The 14,045-nt window shown below is 38.4% G+C and overlaps 1 protein-coding gene across 1 annotated transcript in view; it reads right to left on the bottom strand.

The window, feature by feature from the left end:
• Window positions 1-500: 500 nt before the first annotated feature.
• Window positions 501-14,045, bottom strand: part of ADAMTS3 (ADAM metallopeptidase with thrombospondin type 1 motif 3) — a 277,802-nt gene continuing 264,257 nt past the window's right edge. Inside the window, exons 19-22 of the mRNA XM_073237478.1 lie at window positions 13,389-13,521; window positions 9,644-9,851; window positions 7,852-7,969; window positions 501-3,210 (exon numbers count right to left, since the gene is read on the bottom strand). Of these exons, the coding sequence (XP_073093579.1) occupies window positions 2,711-3,210; window positions 7,852-7,969; window positions 9,644-9,851; window positions 13,389-13,521 (959 nt within the window). The 3' untranslated portion in view covers window positions 501-2,710. The remainder of the gene's footprint in view (window positions 3,211-7,851; window positions 7,970-9,643; window positions 9,852-13,388; window positions 13,522-14,045) is intronic.

Here is a 14,045-nt window from a genome sequence, read left to right as displayed (position 1 = left end):
GCAATATTCCTGTCTTTCAACTTAACGGGCCCATCACGCTGTGAATGGAATGAGCTTGGACTTGGAGACAGCCACACTCCTGAGTAATGGGTGATGCGTCTCTACCAATCCTCAGGTAATCACGGTTCAAAGCTGGTAGGCTGGTGGGCAGCTTTTCTTCAAAAACCACTCTGGGATTACACATTTTAAAAATAGGAGTCCGCTTTTTCCTTTTCCTACATACTAGCATTATTCCCAATTTCCCTGCCTCTTTCATAGCTCTGTCAGACCTAACCAAAAAGCCACCCCTTGATGCTTATTGTTTTTCAAACATTTCGCTTCAAAAATATTATGATACACCACTCAGGTGAAACTATGAACACTGTCACACCTGATTTGAGCTTCTTTAGAGCAAGTCCCAGGACGAATGAATTTGATACTATTTTACTTTGTCGGAAGAAAGAACACATGTCCTTTACTCAGTGATGAATCTAATGATAAACTCTAAATGGAGCCAGGACTGTATTTTGTTAAAATTTTTATTGCTACGTGCTCCCAATACAACAAACAGCATCAGTAGTGTACACTTTGATAAAAAGGAATGTTTAGCTTAGTAGAAAAGGAAGCTCAAGGATCAGAAGTATAACGAATATGTACATCTTTACGGGAGGGTATGTGTGTGAACACTTTTCCCATGCTCTCCTGTGGATCAGATGTAGACACACACAAGCAAACTAGAGAGGATTTCATTCTGAGGAAATTGTCAGGAAGAAAAAATGACTTCTACTTGAGGCTCAGGGATTGTTTTATGATCTGGAATTCACGTAATTCGTTGACTTTTGAAAGTCTTGCCCACAGTAGCAGCAATTCTTTAGAGGTATAGAGTCAATAGGAGAAGCTGTTAGTTTAATGGTTAAAAAGTCCTGGCACATTCTGTCTTTGAGATGTTAACATATCTACACTTCAGTTTGTGTAATACATTTTTAGACAGTTCAGGAACTGACCTAAAAAATATATCTTTTTTCTTTTGGTTACAATTCATAAAGATCTTACCTCTTTCACAAAGTCAAAAAAAAATATTTCTAATACACTATTTCATTAAATAGCTAGCAATCTGAGTCCATACTATTTTATGTTTCATTGAAGGGGACCAAGTCATCGACTTTGTATCAGCTACTTTAAAAATGCCAAAGGTCTGAATAACATCAAAGTTGTACAATTTTAGCTCTTTGATTTGGCTGCTGTAGTTTGCTTCAAGTTCTCCTCTATGCACAGAACAAAGCATGCACCTCTAATTATGTCTCTCTAGTTTACCAAAATATGTCATTAATATTAATGTAAATATTTAGTACATAAAAATACTATCAAGAAAAAAAATCAACTTTTAATAAATACCTTCAGTTTTGAAATCTATATACAAGTATTTTACATTTACTCCCTGGAGAGAGCATTTCTGGCTTCACTGTGAGTAAGGTGACCACTGACATAAGTTACTAGCACATTGTTGCAGTCAGATGCACTGTGGTTGTGAACATTTGGAATGAATCATGCAGAAAATAAATACTGAAACCACTGACAAATGCTTTCTTGAACCTGCTTCCAACGCCCCTAAACCCTGCTATACTTGAGTGTCAATTCTAGTTCATTGATGTTCTTCTGAACTACGAACATACAAATTATCATGAAACATTTTTCCTTTGTTATTACTACAGTACATTCAGTATAACTGTTTGTATATGTCAAGAATGGGGAAATAAACAACACAAGAACATAGGAAACTTCAGGGGTGCCTCCTGAAGTCCTGATAAGAGGGTTTCAGTTTTGTCTAGCACAGGCTCATTTACTGGTCTCTGCTTTCTGTGACCATGAGTATACTAAGACACCAATCCTGTTCCTTTTTATTTAAAGGACAGAAGGTAATAGGTAACCTGAAATCTGTATATCTGCAGCAGATCTGTTTTTTTCCTTTTTTTGTAATTTAATTATCACATTGTTGATTAAACAAAACCACATAAAACACTTTGTGTTGTCAATAACTGCAATTCTAACTTCTTTATATTCTGTTTTGAAAATCAACACATAGAATGTCAAATAAGGCAATACTCAATGACAGGCACCTAGAACATCCAGAAATGTAATATAGTAAACAATCATTTGAGAACACTTCTCTTAAAATAATACTGATTTCTGCAATATACAGTATTTACACAACAGCTGCAGATTTGCTCATACAATATTTTTAATATAGATAAATAGGAATATAAGTCTAAGAATCCTTTGCTTCACTTCCAAAATATTTTGTTAAACTGTAAACTGTTGGCACTTTTTTATATTTACTGTAACTTTTTTAAAACAAAAAAATCAGTTGATATGCACAATTGGTTCCAGTCCCTTTTCTGTGTTAGAGTGACCAACACACTTAGCAACTTACTTTCCTTCTGTCAATAATCTTTGGTGCTTTCTTCCAATGAATTCCAATAAATGATTCCATGTAGAACAAAAGGAGGTTGAAAGCAATTAGAAAGTGAACCAGCACTTCTTGTTCTTCCACCTACAAATGAAATGAGTGGACAGTCTATGGAGATTTCCACCTTAAATAAGCTGTATGCACCATGCAAGAAGGAGCTCATCCAGGTTTTCCTTTGATTTCCAGCCTGCAGGTTCACTTTCTCCTCTGTCCAAGGTAGATAATCTTAATGGATGTCTCTTGTCGATAATCTTTTCATCTTTCTTACTTTGAGGTTCTTGCCTGAGGAGAAGCACCTATTGAATCACTGGCTGCAAGCAAGGGGGCAGCAGCCATTTGAGAAGATGAGCTGAGGTGGCCACTCTTGGTGGGTGGGGAGCCCAGTCTGAGAGTCTTACTTCCTGCTTGCTGAACTCTCTTCCGGGGTAAGTTAGCACCGTCAGGTTTACTGTGTGGCCTGAAAGCAGCATGTGCGTTTGGACCTCCCACTGAAGAGATCCTACTCAAAGACTCCTTCTCAGCAGGGCTCTCTGAATGGTAAGGAACCAAAGCCGTAGGCATCACTAGAGATCCAGGGAGGTCACTGGGGTTAAAGATAGCATCACCAGGAGTTTCAGCAGCTTCTGGAAGGTATGGTGGTGGCAGCGTGCTCCTACGCTTGCTGCATGACTCACAGCATAACTTGTTATAACCTGGTATGGAGCAGTACCGTGCCAGCACTTCCATTTGACAGAATATGGACTTATCTCCCAAACATGGCTCATCTGCAAAAATTACAAGAAAACAAAGTAATAGATACATCTAAACATAAAAGTAGGGAACATTTTAAATTGTTTATCAATACAAAAAGATTTAAGTAAAATCTCACATTGATAGTTGTACACATGAGCCTTTGCATTAAAATTATGAATGTTAGTGGTGAGGATGTACATTGGTGCAGCTACTACAGAAAACAGTATGGAGGTTCCTCAAAAAAATTAAATATAGAACTATCATATGATCAACAATTCTACCTCTGGGTATTTATCTGAACAAAATAAAAATGCTAATTTAAAAAGATACATACACTCCCATGTTTATTGCAGCTTAATTTACAATAGCTAGTATATAGAAAAAAAACTAAATGTCCATCAGTGGATGAATGGATAAAGAAAATGTATATATACACAATGGAATATTATTCAAACACTGAAAAGAATGAAATCCTGTCATTTGTGACAATGTGGATGAATCTTAATGGTATTATCCTGACTGAAATAAATCAGACTGAGAAAGACAAATAATATATGATCTCATTTATGTGTAGAATCTAGAAACAAAATATCAAACAAAAAAATGAGCTCACAGATACAGAGAAAAGATTAGTGGTTGCCAGAGGAGAGGGGTTGCAGGTGGATGAAATGGGTGAAGGGGTCAAAAGGTACAAATTTCCATTATAAAATACGTCATAGGAGTGTAACACACAACATGGTGTGCATAGTTAATAATACTATAGTGCATATTAGAAAACTGCTAAGTGAGTAGATCTTAAAAGTTCTCATCATAAGAAAAACTAATTTGTAACTGTGTGTGGTGACAAATGTTAACTAGAGTTATTGTGGTGATCATTTTGCAATATATGTAAATATCAAATCATTATGTTTTACACCTGAAATTAATGTAATGCTATATATCTCAATTTTAAAAAAGAACATTACATGAATTTACTGAAATAAGTGGTTCTTTATCTGCAAAGCACTTGGGAGGACCACCGTTTTTACATCTCCATCAGGAGTCTTCAGATCAAGGTTCCTCACCACAAACATTTCTAGGATATAAAGGGCAATCTGTTTTTTTTACTTTATGGTATTTCTGGCTTTCTAATAGAGTATATTCTACATTAAATTTATATTTAAAATCAAAATAAATACTAAATACCTGTTGGAATGAATTAAATCTTAAAAATGTATTAACAAAAGAAAAATCAAGATAATATCTTGATTAGAAAAATTTTCTCCAGAGTAAATGCATAGTTTCATGTTTACTATTGGATATTCTCACACTAGTTGTTATTTGAAAGCAAAAAATAGTAGTGTGCCAACCTTCTTAAGAATAATTCAGTTATTAAACTTAATTTCATTGAATTGTAGTGCTTTATGTTTAAAGAGGACTAAAGTAATATTCATAAAACACAATACGTTTAGAGTAACACTCATAAAACACTTATACATATGTGTGTATACACTCTTTTTATTTTAAAATTTTATTGATTACAAGAATTAGATTTCAAAAAATGCAAATGCTGAGCTCATGAAAATGTTTGTGTACACTTATTTTTAACCATCCGGGCATACCCTATACAGAGTGCATGCATACAGAGCAACACAAAAATACTGATCCCATGTTCAATTAATAAACACAAAAATTATAAGTTGTGGCATTTATGTACTATAATCACTTAGAATTATAATCTATTGTTGGGTTTTGTTATATTGCTAGGTAAAGAACCTGCTATATAACTTGCCAAAGAAACTGAAGAATCCTTTTTTCCTAAAGTTAAAAAAAAGTGTGGGGGTCAGTTGGCAAGGACAGTAGAGGGCTAAAATGACCCCCTTTAGTTATTACCAATTACAAATTATAAAATCACCTATTAGATTATAAAATCACCATGTCTACTTTCCAAATTGTAGAAGAACTTATATTTGCTTGACATTTACAGATCTGTTTTATATGTGTTTGTGTGTGTGTGTGTATATATATATGATGTTTGAAATTTTCACATTAGCTAAGATAATCACCTAATTATGTTGTGAATGCCTGAGAATTATATTAATGGGTTTCACCTCAAATATCAATTCTGCATCATTACTGAATTACTTTTTCTATGTCCATATCTTAAAATAAGGAAACCAATTTCTTCTTCCTATATGTTTAAGGCTCTAGATCCTAGGTGAGGAAACCTTATTTGACCACATGTTCCGTTTTCTCTCTGGCCCCATCACCCCCAACAGTCCTGTTCTGTGGCCAGTTCAAAGTGTGAGCAGTCCTCACAGGAGTCCACGTCAGAGTCTCCTGTCTCTACGTGTGAGCACCTTGCCTCCTCATGATAGGCACCAGTTCACAGCCTGGGTCTAATTAGTGCCAGAATGTGCTTCTGCATGGAGGAGGGAAAAGAAGAGACATTCTGAGTAAAAAATGAGAGCAAAGCAATATATTCACTTTATAGTAATTTGCCTTGGGACAGATGGGAAGGGCTTAACAACAATTAAATAATACAATTAAAAAGGGGCCTATAAGAAGGTTTCACATGATAAAATCAGTCATTAAAATAAAGGAACCTAAAAGGCCTTCTTGTCCATGCCCAGATTATTATGGAAGTTCAGGAAAAGGGTTTTACACATTATCTCAAAAGGTCATTTAATTCTAATTGCAGTTTGAGACTCTGATGGGAATTAGTACTTGATTGATAAGTAGTAGAAATAATACGGCTTTTTAAAATTCTTAAAACTTGGCTTTGGGGCCTAGATTTCAGAGCAATAGAGCAGACAAAAGGATGTGGAATCACTAACATAGCTATTTCATCTCATTAGCATCTCTGTTTTACAATAAAAAAACTTGCTTTTGGTGAAAGGAAGATATTCAGGCAGTTCTTGCTGACAATTAGGCTTATTTGCAGAAATACATATATAGCTCTACCAGCTATTAAGATCAATAGAGCTTATTCACAAAGTGTTTAGCCTCCTGGCAGTAAGACCTACATAAAAGTGAAATATTATGGTAACAGTAATTTTTACAACTTTTCACTGGGTAAATTTTGTTCTTTTGGCTTTGCCTTGTGCTTTGAACTTTCAAATATACGTTCCAGAGAATGATTAAATATATTAAGTCCTTTGTCTCCCCCTCATGGTCATATTTGTTCTTGCCACCACAAATTTCTGGTGAAACTTCACAATGAAATAAATTATGAGGTTTAAAAGACCTGAAGCTTCAAAGGTCTTCAAAAAATAAGACATTTGATAAAATAGTGTCTTACCAATTTTCTTGGGAAAAAATAAGAAATTACCATTCAGAAGATGCCAATATTCAATTAATGGCTCATGTATGGCGTAGACCAACGAAGCAACTTCCTCTAGTCTCACCAGCGTGGCAGAGCAATGTCCACAGCTGTCACTGGGCACAGACTCAGGAGAAGTGCATTCAAGAAGAAGCTGGTCAGGGGTGGGGAGGCGGGCAGGTAATGAGAGGACAGAGGTAGAGAATATATGAGGCAGGAGAGAGACAGCCGGCTGAGAAAGAGAGACAGGAAGGACAGAGAGGAAGAGAAAGAGACAGACCCGGAGTCAGGGAATAGAGACATTGGGGCTGGGAGGAAGAGAGAAAGAAGGTGGGGAAGATGAGAGACAGGGAGAGACAGATGGGTGGGGAGATTGAGAGACAGGGAGACTGACAAGAGGGTGGAGAAAAGACAGGCGGACCCTGACGAAGAGAAAAGTGGCAGAGAAAGAGAGACACAGACAGGCAGGAAAGTGGGGGAGATGTCAGGGAGAGAAAGAGGAAAATGCAGAAAAAAGAGAGAGTCAGGGTAGATAGAGGGTAAGAGAGCAGGAGAGAGAGGGGGACGGGAGGAGGTAGGCAGACAGGGTGAGGAGGAGAGAGAGGCTGAAGAAGTGTGTGTGACAGACGAAGAGAAAGTGAGCCACATACAGGCCGCGAATGACAGCAAGTGAGAGCGAGAGGAGACACAGGAAACAAGAGGCAGGACGGCACAGCGACGGTACAGACTGAGACAGAGGACACAGGTGTAAGCAGAGAGCAACCCGGAAGGACAAGGAGGGAGACAGGCTAATAGAAACTGCAACCGTCCAATTTATATTTTACTTGTTGTACAATAGCAAATTGATTTATATTTTAAAATAAAAGATACTCCGCTTTTGCAGTAACAGCAAGAGGACATTAGGGAAATTTTTGCCCACGTGCAAGGTATCCATTTGGATGGACAGCTCTAGGAAATGGCTTTGTGAATGACATTTACTATCCACACATCTAAATGGAATAATCTGGTAAAATATTCCAAAACCTTCTGCAATAATATACCTTTTACAATGATGTGAAATTACAAAGAAATCAAAGCACTCCTGCTGGAAACACAAATGGACAGAAGCTCCACGTACACGGCAGGGCCCTCACCCAGCATTACTCCCTGGGGGGAGGCACGGAGGCTGCAGTGGTCCTGATGATTGACTGGTGAGGGACACTGCATCAAACACCCACCTTGAAGAACCCTGTTTGGCTAATAGCTCATCAGTGTTTTCTTTGGTTATTTTTTGATAAGCTAACAAAATCTATTCAAAGTGTGTCCTGTAAGGAAATGCTTCTTCTCAAGGCTTAAAAACTGTTGTCAGAGCACAGCTCGGTGTCACACCTACCATCACAGGGAGGCAGCTGACAAGCTCTGACGGACTCTGGCTTTTCACCGTCACAGTGGTCTCCAGCCCTGCAGAGGACCTGCCTCACCTCTGTTCCTTCACCACAGGTTACTGAGCACTGCAGAAACAAAGGCTGCGATTACAGATACCGATTTCACCAACACTGTCTTTCTTCCTTTCCCTGTGAGTGCGCACACATGCACCCATGCGTATTTCTGGAATTCTTCCTCTGTGGTTGCAGTGTTGCACGTTATTTGGAGACAGATAAGCATAGGTTTACACCCTGGCTCCATCATCACCTGGCCAGAGCACACCACTTTTTCTCTGAAAGCTGGAATAATAACACTTACCTCATAGGACTGACAAAGGCAAAGGAGACAATGTATATGAGCAATTGTGCCTAGCATGTAGTAAGCATTTGATATGAAAGAAACCATTATTATGATGTTAATACCTGCACAGTTTCTAAAAACACTAGAGGTGTCTATTTTCAGGGAGCCATTACTGACCACCCCATTCTTTCATCTTCCTTACAGATGGCAGAATTTACTGACATGCTACCTTGGTTAATTCAACCTCTTTGGAACTCCTATTACTACATTCCTACAAATTAATCTCTTTAAAGAAAGGGCTAACTGCTCTAAACCTAAGCCCAAAAATGTCTATGCTGTCTGTCTGGGCAACAGCTGCAGAGGAGGGACCCTCGTTCAGGCCCCCAGGGAGAACAGGCTGTGAGTTATCATGATGGTCCTGGTGGCTGACCTTTCACCTGCCCATTCCTTCCTTCCTGGCCTCCTCTCCACTTCCTCCATGCTGTCTGCTTTTTGATGCCTTTTCCTCCTTTAAGCTTTTCGTTTATGATGTCATGATGACTCATTTTGAATCTTTAGAAATACCAAAGACATGGGGTTAATACAGACAATGCCACACTGAGAAAGCAGATCAGCAAACACCACCTTTGGATTGGCACTGGCTGGGTAAGGGGGAAGCAAAGCACATACTTTCTGAGACATGCACGGACCAGTAGCAAGTACAGACTCCAAGGAAGTCACAACATCTGCTGTGAGTGGCATGCAGAGGTGGGCTTCTCTGCATTGGAATGCAGGAGGACTGAAGGATCGGCACCCACTGGAAGATGGCATTTTGGACCAGGGAAATGAGTCTTGGTGGAAAGGGGAAATGGTTAGGTAGGTGGAGGGGGCAGAGCCAGCCAGCCAAAAGGTAGGAGGCTCAAACCATGGTCTCTTTGGAACAGTGAGAAGTTTACCCAAATTGGGATAATGAATTGGAATAAAGAAAGAATAAGAGAAGTTAGCAAGAGATTTATTATGGTGATATACATTTGTATAAATGTTTGTATAATATATATAAACATCAAATCATTACCCTGTACACCTAAAACTAATATAATGTTATGTCACTTACACCTCGATTAAAAAAAGAGTTACTGTGATGCCAAACAGGGCAAGGCCCTGCCTGCAGTGTCAGGGGTTTGGAATTGACCCTGTAGGCACGGGGAAGTCAACAAAGATATTAGAAAGAAGATCAGTCACCCATAGACTCCTCTATGTCACAAACACCCAAACATGGTTTGCCCCTACTAACTCATCTTAAATGCAAACACTACTGTAAAATACAAATTTTTCCTAACACCTCCAGGTGCTTAATGATTACAAAATACATGACCATTTCTCAATTCACACAAAGCCTACCTGATAGTTAAGCCAAATTAAAATATGCTTCACATGCAGACACACACACAAACACATGCACGTGGAATTCACACACCCACCTCATTCCAGGGCCCAGTTTTCCACTGGGCCGGGCAGGGCACCCTGTTACAGGGCCGGCGGCTCTCGGGACGCTCCCCCACACAGTACTTGCTGTGCACAGAGCGGTTGGTGCCGTCGTGGAGCGGCTGAAGGCAGCGGACGGTGCGGAGCTGGTAGCCGGAAGTGCCGCAGGTTTTGGGGCAGTGCTCCCACTCTTCTGCGACCCAGCTGCAGGTGTGGGGGTAAGATTGAACACAATCACTGGCATGAGGGCCAGGCACCTTCTTGCACCGCAAGCCTAGACCTTTCTGCTCTCCGAGCAATGTGCAGCCCACAGGGCCTAGGGAGGTTCAGGGAGCAGTTCCAGAAAAACAGATGCATCAATCAGTTAAAGTGTTAGAACTTTCTAACAATAATAGGCCTGACACTTCTATTTTTAATGCCTTCATATTTTTCTGTCTCCTGGGGTCTCTGAAACCTCCATTCCTAAAGTATGATCAACAGGGGGTTTCTGAAATGCATCTTAAAGTTGTCTGGTTAGGTTCAGGTATGATGGTAGCTTTCAAAAACACACCAGCTCATTCTCAGCCAGATTGCTTAATGGTGTTAAACATCTGAAAGTAAATCAAAAAAGGAATCCATCTGATATTTGCTAAGACAGGCTGATACAACTGTTGCTGTTTTCTCATGAAATCATGCATTTACTCATGTTTTACCCTTCTAACCGAGATGACTGTTTCATTTCCACAACTGCTGCTGTGGAGGCTACCTGACATATCTATTCCTTTTGGAATATTCAGTTCTTCGTATTGGTCCTGACGAAAAGGCAGAGGTAGGCATCCATCCAGGGCTTGAACGCACCTGACAGAACTAAGTTTCCAAACAGATCTTTCAAAAAGATTTACCACAGGACAGTCCCAAATTCTAATGGCAATGTCAGTGCCCTCAGCACTCTCCGAATCCACTGTGGATACAATATTACGGACAACTCCCCATTGCATGTGGTTACCAGGTCCCAAAGGGATGTCACCATTGAGTCTACCTGGTGAATCATTCTGACAAAATGTAATTAAGGGCATATTATTTACTCTTTCCAAAGTTACTGCCCCTCTTCAATTTTTTTCTTTCCATATTTACAGGGCACCAAAATAACCATGCTAAAACCTTGGCAGTCTTTGTTACTCAGTTTAAGACTGTCTTAGTTTTTCAAATAGGCAGTAGACTATATTGTGGTGACTGAGAAATTGTATTCAGTTTTGAAGACCTCGATAATGACTCTCATTTGAAGACAGATTATTATATGAGAAGTATATACTTCATAGTCATAGACACTTCAGGTTACCTTTATTCTGTCCTGAAATTCCTAGAATGACAACAAAGGAGAACAATAGCATAAACCCACAAAGGCAAAAAAAGAAAAAAAATGGAAAGAAGCTATCACAAGATAATTTTGGAACCTAGAAAGCATTAGACATACGGCTGCTAACTCAGCAGACCTAAGAAGGATTAAGTTTAAGTCAGCAATAGAAGCTGATAAGCAAACTGACTTGACTACAGAACTTCAAAAATGTGCAGCGATTGTGGCCTCACGTGGAAGTATGGGTGAAGGCATGGCTGCAAACAGGGGAACTGATGGACAGTCTGGAAGCATTGAGACCTCTTAACCCTTAACCCCTCCAGGTAACTATACCTCCTCTAACCCAGCAGAAGACTTAAAACTTATCCTTTGTAGAAAGCAAGCCAGACTTTTAACTTGTAGACAAGACATAGTCAAGAAACAACAGAGAAAGAGACCATAGGCAAGACAGAAGATTTTATAAAAATCCAAATATGGAATGGTGAGATGACCCTAGTTGCCTATACATGTACAACATCCAGAACAGCTTTTAAATAGGCTCATGCTCTCTAAGCAAGAGATCATTTCTGCTCTGGGAATCTGATCATTTCACTAGAAAAGACCTCAATATACAAATAACTGGGGGTTTACCCAAGAAATAGCCCAGTCAGTTCACCCTACAGTGAAGCCCACCAGCAAACAAGTCTTCCATAAAGCAAGCTTCCAATCAGCCTTTTAAGTGCTATATTCTTATATATGTCTGAACAGCCCAAATCACAGAAAGCCTTTAATGCAAATAACAAAGGAGTTCAGAATACAAACAGAAGAAAATAACTCAAAAGAAATAATGCATGAAAAAGGAAATAATCTTAAATATCCTAAAGGAGATAAAAGAGTCTATTACATCTGTGAAATAAGAATCAAATACCTGGAAAAGGAACATTTGAGAAACAAAACAGAGTGCTTGGATATCAAAGATCTTGGATATTAATGATATAATAGTAAAAATAAAAAATCCAGCAGATGGAACAGTAAATAATAGGAAAGAAAAAAAATGACATCTGTCTAGGAAATTAATTACAAATATCCCAGAAAGTAAGAAACACTGAAAAAAAATAGGGGAATGTTTTGAAAGAAAAAATACAAGAAAAGCTCCCAGGGATGAAAGGTAATTGGTTTTGTGTTTTAAAAAGTCTACAAGAACAGAGCATGATGGATGAGAAAAGATGAGAACCATGGCAATTCCATCACTGTGAAATTTCAGGACACTGGGAACACGAGGATCCTACAAACTTTGGATGACAAACAAAAATAGGTCATACAGAAAAACTGGGAATCAGAATGGCAAATTAATTTTCAACAGCAATACTGGAGTCTAGGAAACAATGAAACAATAGTTTCACAATTCTAACAGAAAAAATAGTTTGGAACTGTAGGAGCATATGTGTGTGTGTCCAGTGATACAAAGAGAGGGCAGAAGAAGGAATGCTTGTGAACCTTCATACTTCAACCTCTTGTATACTTTAATTCAGTGTATAAGAATTCAATTCTTACATAAATTTTCTTAACTTTGTGTATACTTTGGTGAAGCTACTAGAAGATATGCTCTATCAGAATAAATGAACACACAAAAAGATAAGTCAGCAAGGCAGGAAACAGGAATTCCAGTGTAAGAGAGAAGCAGTAGTTGTCCCTAAGAGGGTGGTACAAAAATTCTCAGGATGAAAGCTCTGTAGAGCTGGTACACATAGAGCTCTCTGAGAGATGTCTCTAAGATGCAAATGATACGCACCTTGGGTGTTTCCTGCTTAGAGGACACTGATGCTCACGGAAGAGAGCTGGGGGATAAATTAGTGAAGAGTAGTAGAAAACAAAAATAAAAATCAAGAAATTCAGTAACTCTAGAAGAAACATAATAAGAGTATACTAAGTGACTCAACCGTACAGAGAGAGATACATGTTGTTAATATAAACTCTGAATATTAATATTAGGAAAAGACAAGTTATATCGATATTGGAAGCACTGGGAAAGGAAGAAGTATGTGCTGTGGGTGTGCATTTGGGGAAGGATTGTAAAAGAATGCTAAATGCTTCACTTTCCACAGTGGAAATTCAATAGATATGTTTAAAACTTCTTCCTCCTCCAGAAAGTCAAGGAGTGGATACAAAAACATTTTAGTTAGAGAGCTGGAAAGAAGGAGTTACCAAAAGATTAAAAGAAGCATGAAGCTGAAAGAGGTTGCTTTTGAAGAGCAGGAATATAGCAAAGGGCAGGAAACCATGGCTTGATATATAGTTCCTGTGAGATGATTGACAAAGCAGGTGCATGTATTAGCTTTCATTAAAATAAAATCAAAACTAAGAAGAGCTACAGGCTTTAAATCCCTATTATTTTGTCCTCAGAATATGATGTTAAAACAACTGCTTACAGTGGATGTGTACACTCTTGAATATTGCACATTCTTCTAATAGGTTTCGGCTTTTTGTTGGCTTCACAGAAGCTGCGATGAACCATTTTATTATCACTTTTCCTACGGCATCCATATTTAGTGTACTGGAAACCTGGAAAGGAAATACATTTCTTTAGATTTAATCACTTATTCATTCTGCTATATACATGATGATTCATTCAACAAATATATTTATTAAATGCATATAATAAGCCAGTTACTGTTCTAGGTGCTGAAAGTCTGGGAGCGAATTAAACAAAAATCCTTGTTTTTAAAACCTACATTTAATAAATATTACAAATTATTAAATAGCAACTGCACAGTTGCTAAATAACTAGACCCTACCTATATACAGTCTAGGGTGAGGGACAGATTTGAAATCCACTATGACCACCTCCAGTGATACAAGATTTTTATAGAGCTATGTAAATAATTTACTACAGGGGCACCAAAGGAACACAGAGGGGAAGGGCAGGGACCACTTACAGGACTAGCACTTCCTTGAGCAGAATCTTAAAGTTCAAATAGTATTGGGCAAAGAGAATGTAATATATTAGATTCAGGTAATACTCCAGGCAAAAGAAGTGACGTATAGAAAACTGAACATCTCTTTAAACGGGTGATATTTCATGTGTG

The sequence above is a fragment of the Manis javanica genome, chromosome 5 (genome assembly GCF_040802235.1).
Source record: "Manis javanica isolate MJ-LG chromosome 5, MJ_LKY, whole genome shotgun sequence".
Classification (NCBI taxonomy): Eukaryota; Metazoa; Chordata; class Mammalia; order Pholidota; family Manidae; genus Manis; species Manis javanica.
Note: the sequence above shows the minus strand (reverse complement) of the source record. Positions and strands in the feature narration are given on the sequence as shown.